At 38.1% G+C, this 20,797-nt stretch overlaps 2 protein-coding genes and 1 long non-coding RNA gene across 5 annotated transcripts in view; 1 reads left to right on the forward strand and 2 right to left on the reverse strand.

Annotated features, from left to right (window-relative positions):
* The window catches only part of LOC306994582 (uncharacterized protein), a 95,162-nt gene extending 82,159 nt beyond the window's left edge, over positions 1 to 13,003 (reverse strand). The window contains exons 1-2 of one of the 3 annotated variants that reach the window (XM_079605177.1): positions 12,842 to 13,003; positions 8,307 to 8,423 (exon numbers count right to left, since the gene is read on the reverse strand). In XM_079605177.1, coding sequence (XP_079461303.1) covers positions 8,307 to 8,327 — 21 coding nt within the window. In that variant the 5' untranslated portion in view covers positions 8,328 to 8,423; positions 12,842 to 13,003. Of the gene's footprint in view, positions 1 to 8,306; positions 8,424 to 11,395; positions 11,592 to 12,841 lie in introns of all 3 variants that reach the window. The other 2 variants (XM_079605178.1, XM_079605179.1) reach the window with 2 other exon arrangements.
* LOC306994585 lies at positions 12,488 to 17,779 on the forward strand. Its single transcript, XR_013796705.1, has 4 exons — positions 12,488 to 12,641; positions 14,155 to 14,215; positions 17,272 to 17,452; positions 17,664 to 17,779. It is a non-coding gene; the product is annotated as an uncharacterized lncRNA (long non-coding RNA).
* Positions 13,231 to 19,263, reverse strand: LOC306994584 (zinc finger protein RFP-like). The gene is made up of 7 exons (XM_079605182.1): positions 18,347 to 19,263; positions 17,243 to 17,823; positions 16,737 to 16,832; positions 16,346 to 16,579; positions 16,109 to 16,265; positions 14,289 to 14,681; positions 13,231 to 14,198 (listed from the first exon to the last, which is right to left on the reverse strand). The coding sequence occupies exons 2-7, from the start codon at positions 17,819 to 17,821 to the stop codon at positions 13,630 to 13,632; spliced, it is 2,028 nt and encodes a 675-aa protein (XP_079461308.1). The 5' UTR covers positions 17,822 to 17,823; positions 18,347 to 19,263; the 3' UTR covers positions 13,231 to 13,629.
* Positions 19,264 to 20,797: the final 1,534 nt, after the last annotated feature.

Genomic DNA, 20,797 nt, shown 5'->3' on the forward strand with positions numbered 1-20,797 from the left:
AACCCCCCCTTCCCAAGTTCTTTCACACACAATGCACACACACAGAGGAGACCCCCACCCTGCTCATTCAAATACAAGCCTACAATACAAAGTTAATCACTTTTCATGTTTTGACAAGCATTGGGAAGATACGGCCCCTAGAGCGTGAGGTTTCGATATCACTTCAAAACAGTTTCTGTCGTATATGCTCGTCTTTATCGCAGTACTGTGTTTGTGCTTCAGATTTAATGTCACAAGTCTCATGCCAGTGCATATGGTTACACACACACACAAACATACACAAAAAGCGCAATCCCACAGTGATAGCAATCTCAAGCATTCAGACACTCCCTGCAACTCCTTTATACGCATCAGGTTACAAATGTGCTAAACCTCTTCTTCACCCTTAAACCCACCCCCTTTTCTCTTCCTGTGTCCAACTGCATTGTTGAGCATTCCAACTCATACATACTAAGGCTATCACAATGTCGTACACAGCCAGAGGGAGAGAGAGGGAGAGAGAGAGAGAGAGAGAGAGAGAGAGAGGGTTCTGCTCAACAAGATAGTCTAAACAAGAACGCTCCTTCCATCGACTTTGTGTTTATGCAGTGAAGTCACTCATTCCAGTTAGGCTGACATGAAGGTTAAGGCCTCGCTGTGTTAGGGAGTTCTCCAGATTTTCTCCTCCCTTAATTCCTTTGTCTTTCCTCTACAGCCTTATATACACGTGCCGTATATGTGGAATGGGTGTACAGTGCACACACACTCTCTTTCTTCCTTTCTCATTCATCATCTGGACAGCTGATACAGGCAAAATGCTAGTTACATTTTCTCTGTTCAATGCCTTGCGAATTCAATTAAGCTGATGATTGCTGAGTAGAGTCTTAGAGGGCCGAAAGTAACACTTTAGCGCAGTCACACACTTTGCACATGCATGCAGACAAGCACCGCAGCGCCAGCACAATGTACCAAAAAGAATCATGGTTTTACCATGCTAATGCTAACTTGCTAATTTTGCTGTACTCTTTTAATGTTCTTCAGAGCACCATAATAATACCTTTATAAACATAAATAAATACCATGATGAGCATTAGGTGCCATTATTATATTAAAATAAAAAATGTAAAAATTAATTTAATAAAAATAACAACAGTAAAATTGCGCAAAATTATTACAATATAAAATAACTGTTTTCTATTTCAATATTTTAAAATGTAAAGTATTCCTGTGATGGGAAAGCTGAATTTTTCAGTAGCACCTCACTGCAGTACACGAGATCCAGGGGGCGGAGTTGGATCTAGATCTAAGGGGTGGAGATGGGTAGGTTTAGGGGTGGGTTTAGGGATCAGGGGTTGGAGATTGGTAGGTTTAGGGGTGGGTTTAGGGATCAGGGGTTGGAGATTGGTAGGTTTAGGGGTGGGTTTAGGGATCAGGGGTTGGAGATTGGTAGGTTTAGGGGTGGGTTTAGGGATCAGGGGTTGGAGATTGGTAGGTTTAGGGGTGGGTTTAGGGATCAGGGGTTGGAGATTGGTAGGTTTAGGGGTGGGTTTAGGGATCAGGGGTTGGAGATTGGTAGGTTTAGGGGTGGGTTTAGGGATCAGGGGGTGGAGATGGGTAGGTTTAGGGATCAGGGGGTGGAGATGGGTAGGTTTAGGGATCAGGGGGTGGAGATGGGTAGGTTTAGGGGTGGGTTTAGGGACCAGGGGGTGGAGATGGGTAGGTTTAGGGACCAGGGGGTGGAGATGGGTAGGTTTAGGGATCAGGGGGTGGAGTTAGGGTTAGGTATATGTAAGGTGGGAGGAGTTGGATCTGGATCCAACTCCTCCCCCTGGATTTTGTGTTCTGCAGTGAGGACCATCTCAAATTTTTAGCAGCCAATGTTGAAAACAGTTAGGTTAACTGCTTAATATTTGTCTGGAAACTGAGATACTTTTATTTTTCATGTTTTTCTTTTGCTGAATAGAAAGTTCAAAAGAACAGCATTTATTTGAACATATAAAACATTTGTAACCTTATCAATGTCTTTACTGTCACATTTGATCAAATGACACATTTTAATGTGTCCTTGCTGAATACAAGTATTCATTATACATTTTTTTAACTTACTGATCCAAAATGTTTAATTGTTGATAAATAATTGTTGTAAATAATAGTCTTGATAAAAAAAGTCACAAAATGTAAAATGCAGAAAGGTATGTGTGAAGGTGGGTTAGGTTTAGAGGTTTAAAATATCATTAGCTCAGTATTAAGTATAAAGTCAATGGAAATTCCCCACCATAATAGAAAAACAAATGTATGCGTGTGTATATATTGTGTATATCTTTACATGTGTCATGGGATAAATCATTATTGCTTGGCCAAAGTCAGCGCTTACATTTTCCCTTGTTATATTAGGAAAAGAATAGCACGTAAATTCCACTACAATTATCATGGTGTAGCAACAAGAAAAAGCAACGAGGAAGAGAGACAGAATTTTGTCTCAGACAAAGAGAGAGAGAAAGAATTTTTAGGGAAAAAAAATGCATCATGAATTTCTTCCGTATTAGTTTGGCAGGAACTTTCGGGAACATTGTGTTAATGATTAATATGAAGTCCATGCCTGGCAGCCCCTCTCTCTCTCTCTCTCCTTCATACACACTCACGCACACACACACAACACATAAAATAACTGACTCCTCCTCACCATCTCTCTCTCCCTACTTCCCCCTTTTCTTTTCCCATAGGCCCAGAGATGGCCAAAATCAGCATAGCCAGTTGTCAAGGTAACCTCAATACAATCTATTTACCCACCTCTCCGCTCACTCGCCAAGGTCAGCTTTCTCTCTCTCTCTCTCTCTCTCTCTCTCTCTCTCTCTCTCTCTCTCTCTCTCTCTCTTTCCCTCTCTCCTCTCCTCTCTCTCTCTCTCCTCCCTCTCCTCTCTCTCTCTCTCTCTCTCTCTCTCTCTCTCTCGGTTTTGTTCTTTGAACAGCAGGGTAGAACACCCCCTAAAACCATCATTAGCACAAAACCAAAAGAACTGACAAAAGAACAAGAACTGAACTTTCCAAGCCACCAGTCTGCCACTGCATTCAGCTCCACTCCTAGGCCTCCCATTATTGAATTGTAATTTCCATCTACCCCAAACACACACACAAGAGCGTAGAACTTTTCTCTTAAGCCAAAGAGAGATTAGTGATTATAAAGACCCCCTGCTATGAGGCAGCTCTTAAACTGAAATAAATGTACCATGGAATGCCGATCTTTTCTTTCTTCATTTTGTTTCTCATTTTCATGTTCAACTTTATTGCGAAAAGTGTATAAATGCTTTATGTTACTAATCTACTGAAGCACACCTAGCATTTCAATATGTTTTCCACCATCTGAAGGAAATACATGATACGCCATTTCCCTACCTCTGCTAAAACATTAAACATTATCAAAAGAGCTCCAAATGGCAAAGACAACAAAGACATCTGTCCTACACTGACCAAACCAGATGGATGAAGCCCAATGTATATTATCAACAACCCTCCTGGAGGTCCACATACAAAGCTAGAACACAGTACCTTAAAATATGTTATTTTTTATTGTTTTGCTAACAGTTTTCACATTCTCTGTTCTCTGAATCTGAGCACAGTTGCGGCAAATACTTCAGTCGCAGAAAATAGTTCATAATCTAAGAGCTCAAAATGTGTTGTTACTGCAAAATGTTATTTGTGTTGTCATGGTTTCTGTTCTTTGTTAGCACCTGTTCTTTGTTCTGTTTGACAAGCCACCTGTAATACAGCCTGCTTAATCTCTCGGCTGCTTGCGAAGTCTGCAGTCTTTTCCTGACACAATGACGAATGACTTTTCCTGAGTTACAGACAACTGTTGACTAGCGAGCGACACATGGATCCAGCTCTTTATCAGGCTCCTCTATATCAGTACCAGGGTTATAATCGTTAACGAAAACGAACGAAAAAACGAAAACTAGATGGGAAAAAACATTGTCGTTAACTGAAATAAAAATAAAAACGAGGCAAAACAAAAAAACGATAACTAAATAAAACTGTAATGTGTGGTTGACAAAACTAACTAAAATAAAATAAGATTATAGAGTAAATGTCCTTAGTTTTCGTCTTTGTCAATGTCTTCCTTCGACGCTATTTAAAAACACGCAGAGAATTCGTTCAGCTGTGTTTCCTTTCCCTGCTCTCCCTCCGTCTCTCTGTCACTCGCATGCATGCGCGCGACACACACACACACACACACACACACAGTCACACACCCCTCCCCTCAAGTCTCCAGAGAACGTCTCCATGTGAACGCGTTCGACGCGACGTTAAGGCAAGTTCGCAAAAGGTTGGTATCTAAACACCTTTACACAATCACTTACACAATCACACACATAAAAAGTGGTTTACAAATATTTTATATTCTCTGAATATAATGTTCATATGAGAAGCAATTGGGCCTTCTTTAAAAAGTTAACTAGTCGCAAGTTTGAGGTAACTTAAAATGCACTTGTGTTGTCGTTGTCAAAACACTAACGTTATAAGCTGCAGGGCTGGAATGGTAATCTGGCATTCCGGGCAAATGCCCGATGGACCGACGTACCTTTTGATTCGATACATCTCGGGATTTAATACTTTATTTCTTTTCTTTTTCAACGGCCTTCTGATCTACATTGGCAGCCCATTTGTCCCATCCTTTTTAAGTTTATATTTTGTTTTATTACATGGCTTGGTTGAATTCCAATGTAGAATGCGGTCTGTTATTTCTTGATAACAGACCGCTGCGGAGTATAACAGACCGTTGCCATGAAAAACAGAGCGTTGCTATATGGACTCACAGAATTCTAACCGTAGACGGAGCGCACTATTTTCTTTGGCGGAAGCTTAGCGGAAGCAATACCAGTGTTTCCTCTAGGATTTTTTCCAGCTGTGGTGGCAGGCCCATTTCCCCAGGGGGAGGGGGCTTCGCCCATGCGTGATATTCTCATGGGCCACGCCCCCTTGCCCCAGGTGTTTAAACCTCCCCTAAGTATTATAATTAGGGATGGGTATCGATTCAGATGTTCCGATTCGATTTCAATTCGCAAGCTCTCAATTCAATTTAATTTCGATTCTCGATTCCACTCAATGAATATACTGTAGATTTAACACAACCTATATTTATAAAAAAGAACAGTGAACATAAGTTTACGAGTGGTTAATTAATAAAAAGAAATTAAGAGCCAGTATATTAAACTCTTATTATTTTAGGTACACTTGGGTACATTAAAACAGCATATATCAAATGCATACAATGAATAGACAGGATTTTGATGCAAGATGAAAAATTGATTATTGAAAAAGTCAGAACAGTCTCATGCCTTGATCAAACAGGATCAGGTTATTTTATGTTTAAGATAAAACAAACATAAAATCTCACTGCATTAGAATAACATGGAGGCTGCAAGCCTATGAAGTGTAGGAAAACTAATACTGGCTTTTGGGTGATATATAAATAAATATGGGGGACAAAAATCGATTCATAGCCTTTGAGAATCGATATTGAATTAACCACAATTTAAAAAACGATTAATCGAAAAATAGTTTTTCTAGTTATAATATGAAAGTTTCCAATTTACAGCGGCAATGCGATTATGCGCATCCCGTGCGCCGAATGATGCACTTGAAGCAACTCGAAGTCACAGCGTGCAGCGCGTCGCATTGAAAAGTGTTAGCAGAGTACACAGACAACACACGAAATACTGTTTCACAACTACTAGTCTCTCTGACTGGCACACTTTATTTAAAAGCAGAAAGCGAAGAGATATTTGATGCTTACTGTATTATATCTATGCAACAGTTTATTTAGCCTTTTCTTTTAACAGTTTTACATTTCACTTACAGTGCGCATGAAGAACAATTCGAATTCAGAGCGCTCAGTGCTGTAATCTAACAGAACTAACGCAATAAACTCCAGTAACAGTAAGATAAAGTAATTTTATGCAAACCATAGACCTTTATCTACAAATAAAGTATAATAATGTGAACATTGATCTTGGAGAGTATCGTGTTACTCGTAACCGAAGGTGACGCGCTGTTTGAATGCTGAATGGACAATGACTGAGGAGAGATGAGTTTTCATTAACTTTAACTTAACGACTTCAATATTATTTTTTACCTCACATTATGCTATCGAATGACTTTAGAAGTCTTGGAATATAGTGCACGAAAACTTTATGGTGCTTTACAATGTTTTGTATGCCTTTAGTGGGGCTTAACAATAACACAATAGTATGCACAATATCGGACGGACCTCACTGAGAAGCTGCAGCCGTGGCGGGAGGATTTTTGGTGTGGCGGCCCACCACGGCTGAATGAATGTAGCGGAAACACTGAATACAATCGTAAACTATCAATAAACTCCTTTTTAAATCAATATTTTGTTTCAAAGTAGTGATTTATTTGATAGGTAGCCATGTAATAAGCGGGATAATGTATAGCGAGTCGGTAGTTATTGGGAATACAACCCCTTCAGGCTGCTGAAGATCCCTCCGCTTCGCGTCGGGCAGCCTGTCAGAGACAAAGACTAAAACTAATACTAAAACTAATTAAAACTAAACTAAAACTAAGCATTTTCAAAAAATAAAAACTAAACTAAACTAGCAAACCCACGTTAGAAACTAATTAAAACTAAACTGAATTTGAAAACACAAAGTTAAAACGAAATAAAAATAAAAACTAATGAATAATGCAAAACTATAATAACCCTGATCAGTACATGTGCTGATTCAACACTGTAAAAAAAAAAATTGTTTTAACTTAAAAAAGCAAGTTGCCATGTTGTCTTAAAATTTTGAGTTCCTTGTAATAAAAAAATTGAGAAAATACAATGAAGAAGAATGGTTTAATAAACAGAAACTCAAAATATGTTATCTTCACACATTAGTTATCGAAGTTGATTTGACAAAAGATAAAAAGTTGTGATAAATCATGAAAATATTTTTTTACAGTGATAGGCCCACTGCTGAATAATTTCGATCACAACTGTACTTACAGTATAGAAATAAGCAATAAAGAAAATAAATAATATGTATTATTTATTCTGGAAGTCTCACAAACATCCCTCATTTATCCTTATTGAAATCTTTCTTTTCTTTGGAAATGATTGCCTGGGATTTTCAAAACTAACGCATCATTTGAACAATCAAGTAATCAAACTATTTCCTCTACAGACAGTTAAGTGAATTTTCTCAATTCCCAATAATTTTCCAATCATGTAATTTTCCTAAGGAGGATCCCTTCTTCACACAAAGATGTAGGCAAAAACAACTGGCAACATCCAATCAGACACAGCATGATATAAAGTAACATATCGACCTTCATTTGAGCGTTTCTCATTAGGAATTCATAGCGATTTCTACAGTATCAGCAATATATAAATATCTGTGTAGAGTAAAAAATAAGCGCAGCCTTGTGTTGTCCCAGGTGCACGTATGATCCCAGACTGTTCTATGATTACAAAATAAGTTGAGACTACCTGACAGAAATGGCTGAAATAAATCTCCTGAGAAATCACACCTGCTTCTGTAACAGGAAAAAAAGAATAAAGGGGCGGACCTATTCTTTCCACAGCCAATCAGAAAACTTAACCAATTACAAACACTCTGTGCATGTGAATCAATTTGTGCATTTGGGTTTGCTCCTGTTATGTCTTTGAAGGTGTTTTTTTGTAGAGAGGGTGTTTGACAGCGCTTTTAATGGCAGTTTAACGAACACCTTTTTTTTGCAATAATAGCATGCAGAGAAAACATGATTGTTTTTAACTATTGTTATGGTTCAGAAAACACTCCTAATTGGAGCCATATTGGTGAGAACATACTTACTCTTAGATTGTTAGCGAATTCTTTTATCCAAAATCACTTACAAAAGAGAACAATATGAGCAGAAACAAGCACAGTCAGAAATACAGAGAAAGCACAAGAAGTGCTACAATATCAAATTTCAATTGAGCCCTAAAACAGCACTTCTATAATGTTTTATAATGTGCATAATGTTTTTTGCGCACAAAGTTTCATCTGCATTAAGTGCCATATGCTGGGGACTGGGGTTGCTTGGTGTGATTCTGAAGTGTAAGTGTGTGCAGCGTTTTATGAGCTTACTAGAGGAAGCTCCCAGTGTTAGCAATAGGTCAGTAAATCCTTTGTGCCCTGCTGGCAAAGCTGGCACTGCCACACTACAAAACTCACTGCCAACAACTGAGTAATTAGAGTGAGAGAGAGAGAGAGAGAGAGGGGGGGGGGGGGGGGGAGGGGGGGGGGGAGGCACTGTATGGTAGAATGAGACTTGTAACTAAATCTGTTGATCTGCCTCACCTTGTTTGCTTTTGCACTCATAAGCCAATGTGAGTCAGTCAGTTGGGTGTGTCAGAAAATCACCGCATGAACTTTGCTCATGTACATGCAAACACACATATACAGCAGTTGATAGGTCTGAAAGAAAATGCAGGGTCATGCAATGTACTTCTGTAATGTGACACTGAGTGATTTCTGAATGAAACATATTTAACAGACCTAAAATGTGTTGGCTACACCGGAGTCATTCGGTGAACTGGTTGCACTGATATTTGGGAATCAGACTACACTGGTTGCGCTGTAGATTCATATCTACATTAATACGTTATAATAACTACGTTATAAAAAAAAAGAAAAAAAAAAGAGTTGTGCACAGGTCAAAGCCGTTCATCAAGTGCAGGGGTGCCCAATCCTGTTCCTGGAGCTCTACCTGCAGAGGTCAGATCCAACCATGATCAAACACACCTGTCTGTAATGATCAGGTGCTCCTGAAGATCTGAATTAGCTGGTTCAGTTGTGTTTGAGAAGGTACTAGATTTCCAGGAACAGGGACACCCACTTTTAGCAGTGTTCATTGTCATAGTACCTTGCGACCACGGCTAGCCTGCTACGGGGCAGGTTATGTTCCAGGTAAGAGATCGCAAACCAAAATTGAACCAATCAGCTGTGATCAAAGTGGTACGTCTGATGCAATTAAATTACTCCCCCTGTTTATACTCCAAATTAAAGATCACTAGATAGCAAATGATTTTTTTTAAAGACAAAACCATCCGGCTTTTAGCAATGCTTATTTATAATTATATTATTTTTATGATTTAGATATTATTTATATTATTATTATTTAAATTATTATTTAATATTTGATTTTTTTTAAAGACAAAACCATCTGGCTTTTAGCAATGCTTATTTATAATTATATTATTTTTATGATTTAGATATTATTTATGTTATTATTATTTAAAATATTATTACATTTTAGGTTATCAATTGTTATTAAGCACTTAGTTTAAATGAAAATTAATATATAAAGGTAATACAAATAAGCTTTAGAATAAAAAAAAAATACTACATATATGTTCAATTCTCTCTGTACCTATATATCAACTATATAAAGTTTAAACTAACTTCACAACTTTTACTTGCACTGATATTGCAAGATTTTTCCCTTTAGCTGTCCTCTTTCATAGACAGCTGTTTTTTTTGCGGTGTAAATTCTTAATATTTTTGTTATATGTTATATTCTGCAGAAGAGAGAAGTGAATCACAGTTTCACAGCATGTGATTGGCTGTTCGCTAGAAACATGACCCCTAAACTCAGGATCAAAGCCTGAGTTGACAGAGAAGCCTGACTGGATTGGTTTGGTTTCGTCAACTCGAAACTAATCCCGTAACCCTGAGTTTGTTCAACTACCATCATGGTACAGGCCCCTGGCCTATAAGATCTTCACTAGCTTGGTCAGGTGTGTTTAATTAAGGTTGGAGCTAAACTCTGCAGGACAGTGGCCCTCTAGGAGCTGGATTGGACACCCCTGGCCTAAGAGGACATGACCCCCCCCCAAAAAATATTTGATTATGAGATTCTGTTTTAATGTTTTTGCGTTCTCTCACAAAAAAAGTTTGTATTCCCCCAAGAAACTGAGTTAACACTGTTTGAATTCTTGCGCAAAAATGTTGCATTCCTCTGAGAAACTTTTGCATTTGCTTGCAAAACTTTTGTAATAGAATTAATATACGTTGGGATGCTAGCAAATGCAAAGTTTCTCAGGGGAACACAATAATTTTGCTTGAGAATGCGAAAAGTTTTGCGAGCGAAAGCAAAAACATGAATACAATTTTCCTTTGAAATACAATCTCATATTTAGAAACTCCATAGAAACTTACCCAACTAATGTTTTAAGAAAGTTTTGCTAATGCTCTCATTAAGTTATGGAAAACATATTTTTTTCAAACATAATGGGAACGTAACTTTTGAATGTTCTCTGAACGTTTTGAAACAAGTAGTAAGTAAAAACGTTTAAAAACAGCCGAATGTCCAACTAAAACGTTCCAGAAAAAATGTTCCATGAATGATATATGAATAACGGTTTTGTGCTAATGTTTTTGTGACAACTTTAAACGAACGTTCTATTAACGTTTGTTCAGAACTTTGTGAGACATTAGTCAAAAGTTCTGAGAACGTTCCCTGTCAGCTGGGTAGCGCCAATTTCATGTTGATTTTAATAGTTCCGAAGCTTGTGTATAAAAGCCGATAAATGGACAAGCTGTTAACCTGCGTGCCATTTTTTTCCATGGTATTCATCATCGAAAGGTTGAAGTGTTATAAAAGAAAGGTCATTTTCACTAGTAACTCTTAGTTGTTGCTCGGATAGACAGCAAGAACTGCAGCAAGAAAGACCCGAGGGAAGGAATCAGTGTCTGCTAGTGTGTGAGAGAGCAGAGAGAAGTAGGTGAACGTGTGAAGGAGACAAGAAAAGGGACACTTAGGTCTCTCTTTCTCCCTTCATTCTCCCTGTATCAGCAGAAAAAAAAAGAAAAAAAGGAAAAAAAAATGCTGGCCTCTGTTGACACAGCCCTGACCTTCCCCTCATTCTGCTCCCCCAAGTGTGAAATTGAATGCCTGCCAGAAAGAATGAGGGAAGACGGAATAGAGAGAGTGAGACAGAAAGAGAGAGGCTGAGTGGGGGAAACTGAGAAAAGGAATGGGAAAAAAGGATCTGTACAAAGCTAAGAGAGAAATCCAATATCGCATGAATCAAACAGTGCAGATTGTTGCTGTGCTTTTCCATTTATGGATAGTCCTCCATATGACAAGCACTCCAGATTTTTTCCTTCACACATGCTGCTCTGTAGAGAACAGAATTAAAACCTAGCCTTGGGTTACTGTCACAAAGATGTTCCAGAGAAAGGCTGTGTGGAAACATGGTCAATGCGTTGTTTGTTTGACCTAGAATATATTTAGTGTTATAAAGAGGAAACGGTTGGATTTATCGAGCTGTGCAATAAACCAAAACAATGTTAAACATGCATAATGTGAACATCACACACACTTCCTTCCGAAAAAACAGTTTCACATGCATTTCCCCAAGAAAAAGATAAGAAACATTTCACACCTTTGTCTCAGTCCTTAAATGTCCCGCTTTACTTTGTGAAAACCGAGGGAAGGGGGAGAGTCAGGACTAGAGGTGGGCGAATGTACTGTCTGTGATGTCATGGGGGGCGTGCGTTCCCTATAGCCACCAGCCTCCTGCTGACTCCAGACATTTCTGTCATTCCAACCAGACCAGCTTCCATTGTGCTGCGGGAGACCTTCCATTCATTCAGCCCAGGAAGAGGGAAGGGAAAGAACAGGGAACAGGGAACAGGGAGGGAGGGAAGAGCAGAAAAAAGAAGAGGGTGGGGGTATGATGGGGAGTTTCTGATGTGCTAGAATTAAAAATTCGTAAAATTCAAGAACTGCTGATATCGATCTACAGTGAATTGCTTTAAAATATATAGGCCACTCAAATGACACAAATTCACTGTTAGAGACAAAAAATAGTATTTCATTCCTGAACCAGAGTGGCTGTTCTGTATGTTATCTGACGTTCTCTGAATTGTGACAAAAGTCCTTTGTACATTGATTTTTCCTTTATTAAATCACACAACACAGGTTTCACAAATTAGATGAAGAATTTTTACAGTACTAGCGCACCATCTAGTGGCATGTTTGTGAAATATGATTTAAAAAAAGATGAAGGTGAGTATTTTCATTTAAGCGAAAATGGAGTAACACACTTATGAATAAGGAGTGATAACGGAGGGTTTAAAAGCTAAAACGCGAAGCTCATTTTTATTAAAATAGTTACGAAAATTATTCAATAAATGTGTTTATTTTGTAAAGTTGTTTAAATTATCCTTTTTCAGCGGGACTTCTTTTCAAGGTGGATGAAGTTGGCTTTTCTCTATTTCTACCAAATATAAACGACATAATATTATGCTATTCGTTTTAAATATGACTAAGTCACGTGACGTCCCTGACCTTTATCGTTATCCCTGCGTGCGTGGTCATCATTTGAACAGAGTAATAAATAGTAAGTATTTTACATATGCTTGGGAGTTGAAGGTTGCTTTATGACCATGGAATGAGATTTAAGATTTGATATCACTTTGCAAAATATATTATTGTAAATTAACTGCGTGTCATGCTAACCAAAAGCCTAGCAATTTATACTTTAGCGCGACCAATTGGCGCTGTCAAGGGACGTTTTTATTCTACATGTAACTTAAAGTTACTTCTGTTGAAGCATGGAAATGAAAATATCGGCTAAACCAGTTAGGCACAACAGTGCCTTGCTGAACTCCACAATTACTAGCCAGGTAAGTTACTTGGTATGAATTCATGTTCAGTGTTGTTGGTAAAATTTGTTTCGCTTCAAAATATGCATCTATTCTGATTTACTGCAGATAACTGCGCACAAATATGAAGGCAAATGCCATATCAACATCCCATCTTTTGCAAATACAGACTTGAACTAGCACACAAGAATTATCGAATGAAGTGAACTAACGTTACTCACCCACGTGACATTATATCCTGCAATTTGATGCTGTTCCGTATTTGGATGTAAATGTGGTCGTCCTTCTGTAAATTACATTATGTTATGATCAAATTGTAACTCTCAACGGCCGGTAAGTAACTTTCGTAACCTAGAAACTAGTTTAGAGACGCCTCCACGCAGCTCAAGCGCGCGCCCGCGGCTTATTTTTCTCAGTTGAAGGTGGTTTACCTAATTTAGGGTGCTGAAGGGTTCACCAGTTCTAGCTATCAGGGATATCTGAAATAAACAAACCTAGGAAGCCATTTGTGTTTTGGTGTGTGTATTTTAAGGGATAGCCATAGCTAGGCCTATGTTGGACACGTGTAAAGAGTGATGCTCTGTTTTGTTGAGATTTTAATTTTTTGTTTAAAGTAAAAGAACAAACAAAAATTACATAGAATTACCTCATTTAATTTCATACATTTACATTTAGGCTATTCATTTATCAGACCCCCCCTCACAAAGGAGGATAAGAAGAAGCAATTAATTTAAGGAAGAAAACTATACAAGTCGTACCGTACAAAATTTCCATTAAATAGGCTACTACTACAATAATAATACATTATTTAACAGTAAAACTTTTAAGTAGTGTGTTTTTATCTAACAACCTTTGTTCTATGGTAATTACAATAAACACTAATAAGGTAGGACTATAGTAAGCTTAATTGCTCAAATTTGAATGAAAAATTGTGTCCACTTTCCACTAAACAATGGCAATGTTCACAATAACTGACAATATTCACATATGACAATATTCATTTGTTGTATTACTTGTTTTCTTCAGGAACATAGGATGCATAATTAGACTTCGGGATAATCAGGGGCTTCGAGTTCATATCACCTCTTTTGTTGCAAGGGCTGAAAAATGGATAGATTTTCTCAGTAAAAGACTGACCAGTGAAGGAGTAGATAAGAGCCGTGGTCTCCACATTGTAGAAGGAGACCAGACCCTCCTCATAATCCACAAACAGCCCCACCTTCTGGGGCTTGTCTTTCATGGATAGGGAAACAGGATGGGATTCATTAGCCATATATTCACCCCCATTCCTTAGCCATATACACCAATGTCCCTCCTCTGGGCACACTCTTATTTTCCCCTTTCTCCTAACAGACTCTCGAGCCATACCTAAATCCCATTCAGTCTTATCACTGACTTGGACCTCAAAGTAAAATCTCCCACAGGAAAACCCATCCTTTCCCAGGACACAGGCAGATGAGTCAAATCTCTCAGGGTTATTAGGAACATCTGTCCAGGATCCACCATGACTCACTTGTTTTCCGTCTTTTGACAGGATGAGTTTAGGGTAAGCTGTGCTAGGATCCAAAATCACATCCACTGCAGGAGAAAGAAAGGTAAAGTGATGAATGCATTACAAGCAAACCTGAAGCTCATGTTATTATTAATCATATTTACAGTATATCTTACCTGCATAAAGTTTCTGTATTGAGCTCAGATCTGGCAATGGAGAAGTAGGCCTACCCACACCGAAGTGTGAGACCCTCACTTGTTTATTAATCATTTCCACTATCTTCGTTGAGGGAGTGCTGCAGTCTGTAGCTTTACCCAGAGTGAAGTAGATTTTGCCCTCTGTCTGAACTTTGCTTGTTTTCATTTTTGAAATCTCTGTCAGGGTGTCCTGCTGTGTTCTCAGAGTAACAGTCGCATTCTTTTTCTCAATCACTGATGCACTTTTAGGTACCCGTGAAGGAAGTGAGGGAACAGAATCTGTGTTAGTGCTGCCAAATACAAATATCCTATTGGTTGAAGGCTGTGATGTTGCTTGAATGAAGTTGAATCCTTGAATAACAGAAGATTGAGCTGTGAAAGTAAATGTGAAAATTCACTGAAATGTTTTAATACTGTATTTACTATTTAGTAGACATGACGGAAGCCTTATTTTATCACTAGATCAAGAATTGAGCAAAACACACCATTAGACAGTTGCAGCTTTTAAATAATGTTGCTGGCCAATCAGAATTCTGACCAGATAGACCAGAAAAACTGAGTTTCCTGCTGTTTGCGCATAATAACCATTCTCCTACATTGGTTCTTTATTTGTTTTAAACAGCGGACTTAATATTTATCCATTTCTAGTCATTATTTGGAGACAATGAGCATATGAACTGTTGTGCCCTGCTGCTTATATTTATAACGCTGTAAAAATGCCCCTTCCCGCACCACTCGTCTGTGGATGAGAGTCCGAAACAAGGACTGGTGGGACGTTGTCCTGCTCCATTTCACAGACGCTGAGTGAAAGGAGACTTTTAGAATGACGGGAGACTCATTCATATGACACTTTATTCAACAGGAAGAAACAGCTCGTTCTGCGCGTCATACGTCATCACGCTATTTCAACGTCATTGCACATGCGCAGTCCTTTCAGTTTCGGTTTTCAATCCGATCAAGTGTTTACATGTTCTCTCGATCGGATTAGAAAAGGAATAAACCATCCCCTTTCCGATCGAAATTTAATTCAGATTGAGATCAGTTGGATCGATTAACGTGTTTACATGAAGGTTTTTCAGTCCGATTGATAATACTAACAGATTATTTGGTTGGATGTAAAAATGACACTCAAAACTGTCCTGCCACTATATAGCTAAAATTACAACAACAGCATTTCTTGGTTCTGTGAAACAAAGAAAGAACAATGTTACTCACATATTGAGAAGAAACAATTCAACCTTGATGTCCATTTTCAGGCCTTCCTGCTTAGGTCTCTCTAGTGCTGGAATGCTTTTCTAATATTAACGCGGGTCCTAAATCTCTGGCCTGATCATAACCCGTCGGTTTCCAGTGATATTTCTGAGACATTTTCTCTTTTGTAATGTCTCTCAGCTATCTCTCTTTCTACAGTCCTTCTTCAAATCTCCCTCTTGCTCACTCTCTCCTCCCCCAATATGAGTGGACATGCCCCCTACTGCTGATTGGCTACAAGTTTGTTATGGCGCTCGGTCCAATCCACTTTCAACAGCAGTTCTCAGAAATTTCTCACTGCACCTTTAATAGCAATTTAAAGTTGGCCTACTATTACTTGTTTAGAAATCTCTCAGTGGGCTAATTGTGATTACTCTTGAGGAATTTGAACTTTATAAGCCTCTTAGATAATTAGGATCAAGTCAGTCAATATCTAAGATCAATATAGCCACAATACCAAGTCTTTTTTTCTCGCTCTTTATGCCTGATAAAGCATGTCGGTTACCATTCAGAATGGATTTAGAATGCTGCTTCATTTATAAATTCACCTCCATAATGCTTATTGATTTTTTCCAGTTCCTTGTTGACTTTTTCCTTGAGGCAAGTAAGAGCTTTCTCCAGATTTTCTGTGTTCAGTAGATCAGTGTTAATGTTGATGTTCGTCCAGGTCTTGACTTGTGGAGGGCTGCACATAGATGAGTAAACCTGGAGCAATGCAGGAGAGGAGAAATGCTTCAGAACGAGGAGTGTTGTCATGTGATGTGAGCAGACAGAGGGACACTGACCTGTAGGAGGCGCAGGTGATCTTCAGTGTGTGAGAGCTGCTCCAGCTCAGTGTTTCTCCTCTTCAGCTCAGTGATCTCCTGATCCAGCTCTTTAATGAGCTCTTCAGCCTGTTTCTCTTCTGCTTTCTGCTTCTGCTCCATTCCTTCAAACACCCCAGACTGACATCTCTCAATGGAGTGGATCAGAGCAGTGAACAGCTCAATTGTGTTTGCTTTATTGCTCTCTCTGGCGCTCTGGTTATGTTGAGAAGAATATTAGATAGTCAAATGACAGTCAAATTCCAAACCATTCTTTCCACCAGCTCTATACAGTAGATAATCGTACTCAAATAATATGTCATTCAGTTTGTTTTTATAGTATTGTTCTTGTCACTTCACTATAACGACACACCTTGTTGGACTTTACTATGTTTTTTATCTCCATAATCTTCTTGTGTCTGTCCTGGATCATCACCTTGATTTCTGCCTGTGTCTTTTCCAGTTGAATCTGAGGACATAAACCGAAAGCAATATTATGTTGAAGTAAATGCAAAAAGTGTAAACATGCATTGAACTGTTCTCTTACTGTCTTGAAAATATTGTTTTCAGTCATTTTGGATTTCACCAATTTAATTTACTTTGGTTTATTTGATTCATACTTTGGCAGTGCGGTTCATTTTCAAATTTTTTAGTTGTAATTTTTTTTTATAGGATAGGAATAGACCCCAACCCCCATTTTTTTCTTCTTTTTGGAGCTTTACATTATACATAAGCATTGACTGGATTTGGAATGAAAAGAGCTGCTCTTTGTTTCACAGAATTTGGAATGACATGAGATGAGTAAATACACTTTTGTGTGAACAATTCCTTTAAGTAGAATGGAATAAATATGATAAAATATCTTCTAAAGCTTCTCACCTTCCTGTATACACTTTCTTCCTCTATAGGAACAGCGTTATGAGTCTTATGTACTGTTTCAGTGCAAAACAGACACAGACATGTCTGATCATCTCTGCAGAACATCTCCAGTGGTTTATCATGTTTCCTGCAGATATAATCTTCCAGGTTCTCCACGGGGTTGATCAGTTTGTGCCTTGTGAGCCTCGGTGCTGTTTTGTGATGGTCAAGGTGAGTCTCGCAGAAAGATGTTACACAATGCAAACAAGACTTTACTGCCCTTTGCTTGTTTTCAGAACAGACATCACATAACATTTGTTGAAAATGTTTCGTTTGGTGTTGAAGTTTCTTTGGCTGTTGATGCACTTTGAAACGGTCGACAACCTTTTTAAATGCTGCATTTATCTTCAATTCTGGTTTACTTTCAAAGTCTTCCTTACAGAGAGGGCACAGAAAGAGATGTCCACTCTCCCAGCATGCCTCGATACAGATGTTACAGAAGTTGTGTCCACATGAAGTGGTGACTGGGTCGGTGAGCACCTCCAGACATATATTGCACTGGAGCAGCTCACCAGAGAGTGATGAGCTGAAGGAATTCATGACTGTTAATGGAGAAACAGTGACACCATGAGGCTCTATATCGGACTGACCATCCAGGATCATTACATTACCAGGATCATTACATTATATAACAAGTAAGAAAAGCAGTAAACAGATCAAACATTGCATTGTGATCTTAAACTTTATGTTCAGGCCGTGAACACTGGCTGTTTTGCCATATAGGCAGCATAGGTAATGAATAGCTTAAAACACAGTGCTAATGGTAAAATACCGTATGATTTGGCAATTCTTCACAATCTAATTTGACTTGCATGTGAAATGCCACTGAAAAACAGGTAAATAATATTTTTGAATACCAGTATTGTACTAAGTCTGTAAAATCTATGAAAAAATAGCCATTTACATAATTAATGCATGTCAAATGTCACATGATCAGTATTATTTATTTAAGAATTGTTCTAACTATAGCCTATAAACTTGGCGCTTGTTCTGTTCTTCTTAAGAATTATATCGTATCATTTCTTTACAATATATCACTTTAAGGTTTGGTCTACGCAATCTCACCTGTCTGTTCTTGTTTCCTCCGGACTCAGGAGAAGAATGCAGGACAGTCACATCAGATCTCTACTCCTCCTTTATTCAGGACCAAGAACTCGGCATGTTTTTATAGTGAGGTAAGGTTGGTTTCAGTTTCACTTCACTGTAAAGGTTGGTTTTCTTTCTGTAAATCTTACATAATACTGTCAACAGACATTGCCCCTTTGTCATGCTTTCTTAAAGACTATAATACGAGTGTCACTTAAATCTTTGAGGATATTTTGAGTCTAGACCAATTCAATTTGTTCTTTTATTATTTATAGCTGTCCTTTTTGGGAGTATCATTGCAGAGTGTGACAGTATAACCTGATTGATTATTTGCAAATAATATTTGAATTAGTTTGTCTATTTATTGCTTCATTTTATGTGCATTCAAACAAACAGTCTCCTTATTAAAGGACATTTAAAAAATGTGAAACTTAAATATATACATAGTTATTATAAAATGTAAAGTGTTATTAATATTAAGTGTTTATAATTATTATGTTATAATAAAAATAAAGAAAATGGCATTTAAAACTTGCTGGCTTTAGGAGAAGCTACAATAGTGGCTCTTGTCTTCAGACTATTCAGGCTTGCTCCAACCCCAGTTAGGTACAGATACATAGTATGTGGTTAGTAGTAGTGGTTAGTAGTAGTGTTGTTGTTGGTCCAGGACTTGACTTGTGGAGGGCTGCATGCAGATGTAGATGCAGATGCAGGAATGTAAGTGAGAGGAGATCCCTGAGCATGTGGTTTGCTCTGGTTAAAGATCGTTGAATATTACTGAGTAAAGAACGCTGCCCTGTAGGAGGTGCAGGTGATCTTCAGTGTGTGAGAGCCACTCCAGCTCAGTGTTTCTCCTCTTCAGCTCAGCGATCTCCTGATCCAGCTCTTGTTACATCCTCTGAGCAAAGAGTTTTGATTACGTGATTATATTTGATTTAAATACAATACATATTTAATTTATCTTTCATTTAACGCTGCGATGCTTGGCAGTAGTGCACAATGTGTTTTCTCATTTCTCTCATCTGTGTATTAGTGTTGCCTCTGACTTTCAGAAGAAAATACATACCTGTAGTAGAACTGATTGTCCGTGATATTTAAAACCAAAGATCGAATAACTTAATGTTCAGTAAAGGTAAGGTTTTTAAGGTGATATAGTTTCACTTTCGGTTTATTGTAAAGGTGTGTGCTAGTAAATCCTCTTTACGTCATATGATCCCAAATGTCAACAGGACTACCTATAATTCTTTTGTTGTTTCTTTGCTGGTGCTGGTGGCATTACGAAACAGCTAAAAAAAATAATTTGTTTATTAAATGCATAGTCTTTGTATTTGTCTGTAGTATTTGCATTTCACAAATGTAAACTCCCGAAATGCAATCGGAAATGTTTCCTTGTCATTATGTCATTATTTTTATTTTACCACTATGGGAGTCATCGGAAGAGTTCCTTGGAGTTTTAGCTTAAAACCAAACTTTTAAAGGGATAGTTGACCCTAAAATGAAAATGAAGTCATCATTTACTCACCCTGGTGTTGTTCTATTGTCGTATGCCCTTAATTCTTTTTTGGACCATAGAGGGTGAATTTTAATAAAATGTCCCGCTAGCTCTCGTCCATATAATGGCACTGAATAGCAACCAGCAGCAAGCTTTAAAAAGATGCAAAAGTATCACAGAATAGTCCCATGTGATATGTGTCATATATTCCATGTGTTATGGGGGTATATGGTTTGGTGAAAAACAAACTGTAATTTAATGTAACCTATTATTTAACGAAAATCAAGACCTTGGTCGTCTCTGCACGGCACACATTTATGAGACTCTATTAGAGCTGCAGATCACTCCGACTCACCCAGAAAAAGAGTTGTGAGAAATCAACCTAATAATAATGTGACATAAAATACATTCCGTGTACTTTTTTCTCTGAGGTATTTGTTCACATATTTCACAGAAGTTATCGTGTTCATAACTATCAACTGTCATTCTGACTCCCAGCTGACAACCAGAGTGCTTGTCTAGTGAGATTTACCTCAGTGAAGAAAGTACACAGATCATTTTTGGGGATTTCAAGGCATTTCCTGTCACAATTTGTTTTTAATGGGCAAGTTGGAGTGAACTGCACAGAAGACCAGCGACCAAAGTCAGGATTTTCATTAAATAATACATACAATTTTGGTTTGTTTTTCATTAAAACCCTATTATACACCCCCAAAACACTTGGAATGTATAGCACAAGTCGCATTGGACACTATTTACTGCCATTATATGGACGAGCGTGAGATGGAGCAAAAAGCCTTAATATTTTTTTGTAAACATCTTTAAATCAGTGCCATGTCTATAAAAAGTATAGGCCCTATCACAGTCTAAATCCTTATAGGCCACAATTTACCGTTGGTAAATTCGGTTGTCAATTCACCTTTTAGTGCTTAATCCCG

This window comes from Phoxinus phoxinus, assembly GCF_949152265.1.
Source record: "Phoxinus phoxinus genome assembly, chromosome: 2".
Taxonomy (NCBI): domain Eukaryota; kingdom Metazoa; phylum Chordata; class Actinopteri; order Cypriniformes; family Leuciscidae; genus Phoxinus; species Phoxinus phoxinus.

Excerpts from the sequence above, each read along its gene's own strand:
- LOC306994584 (XM_079605182.1), bottom strand. The coding sequence starts at position 17,821 with ATGAATTCCTTCAGCTCATCACTCTCTGGTGAGCTGCTCCAGTGCAAT. Across the intron at positions 16,580-16,736 it reads ACATAGTAAAGTCCAACAAG|AGCGCCAGAGAGAGCAATAA; the intron begins GTGTGTCGTTAT and ends CAACATAACCAG. Across the intron at positions 16,266-16,345 it reads ATCACCTGCGCCTCCTACAG|GTTTACTCATCTATGTGCAG; the intron begins GTCAGTGTCCCT and ends GCATTGCTCCAG.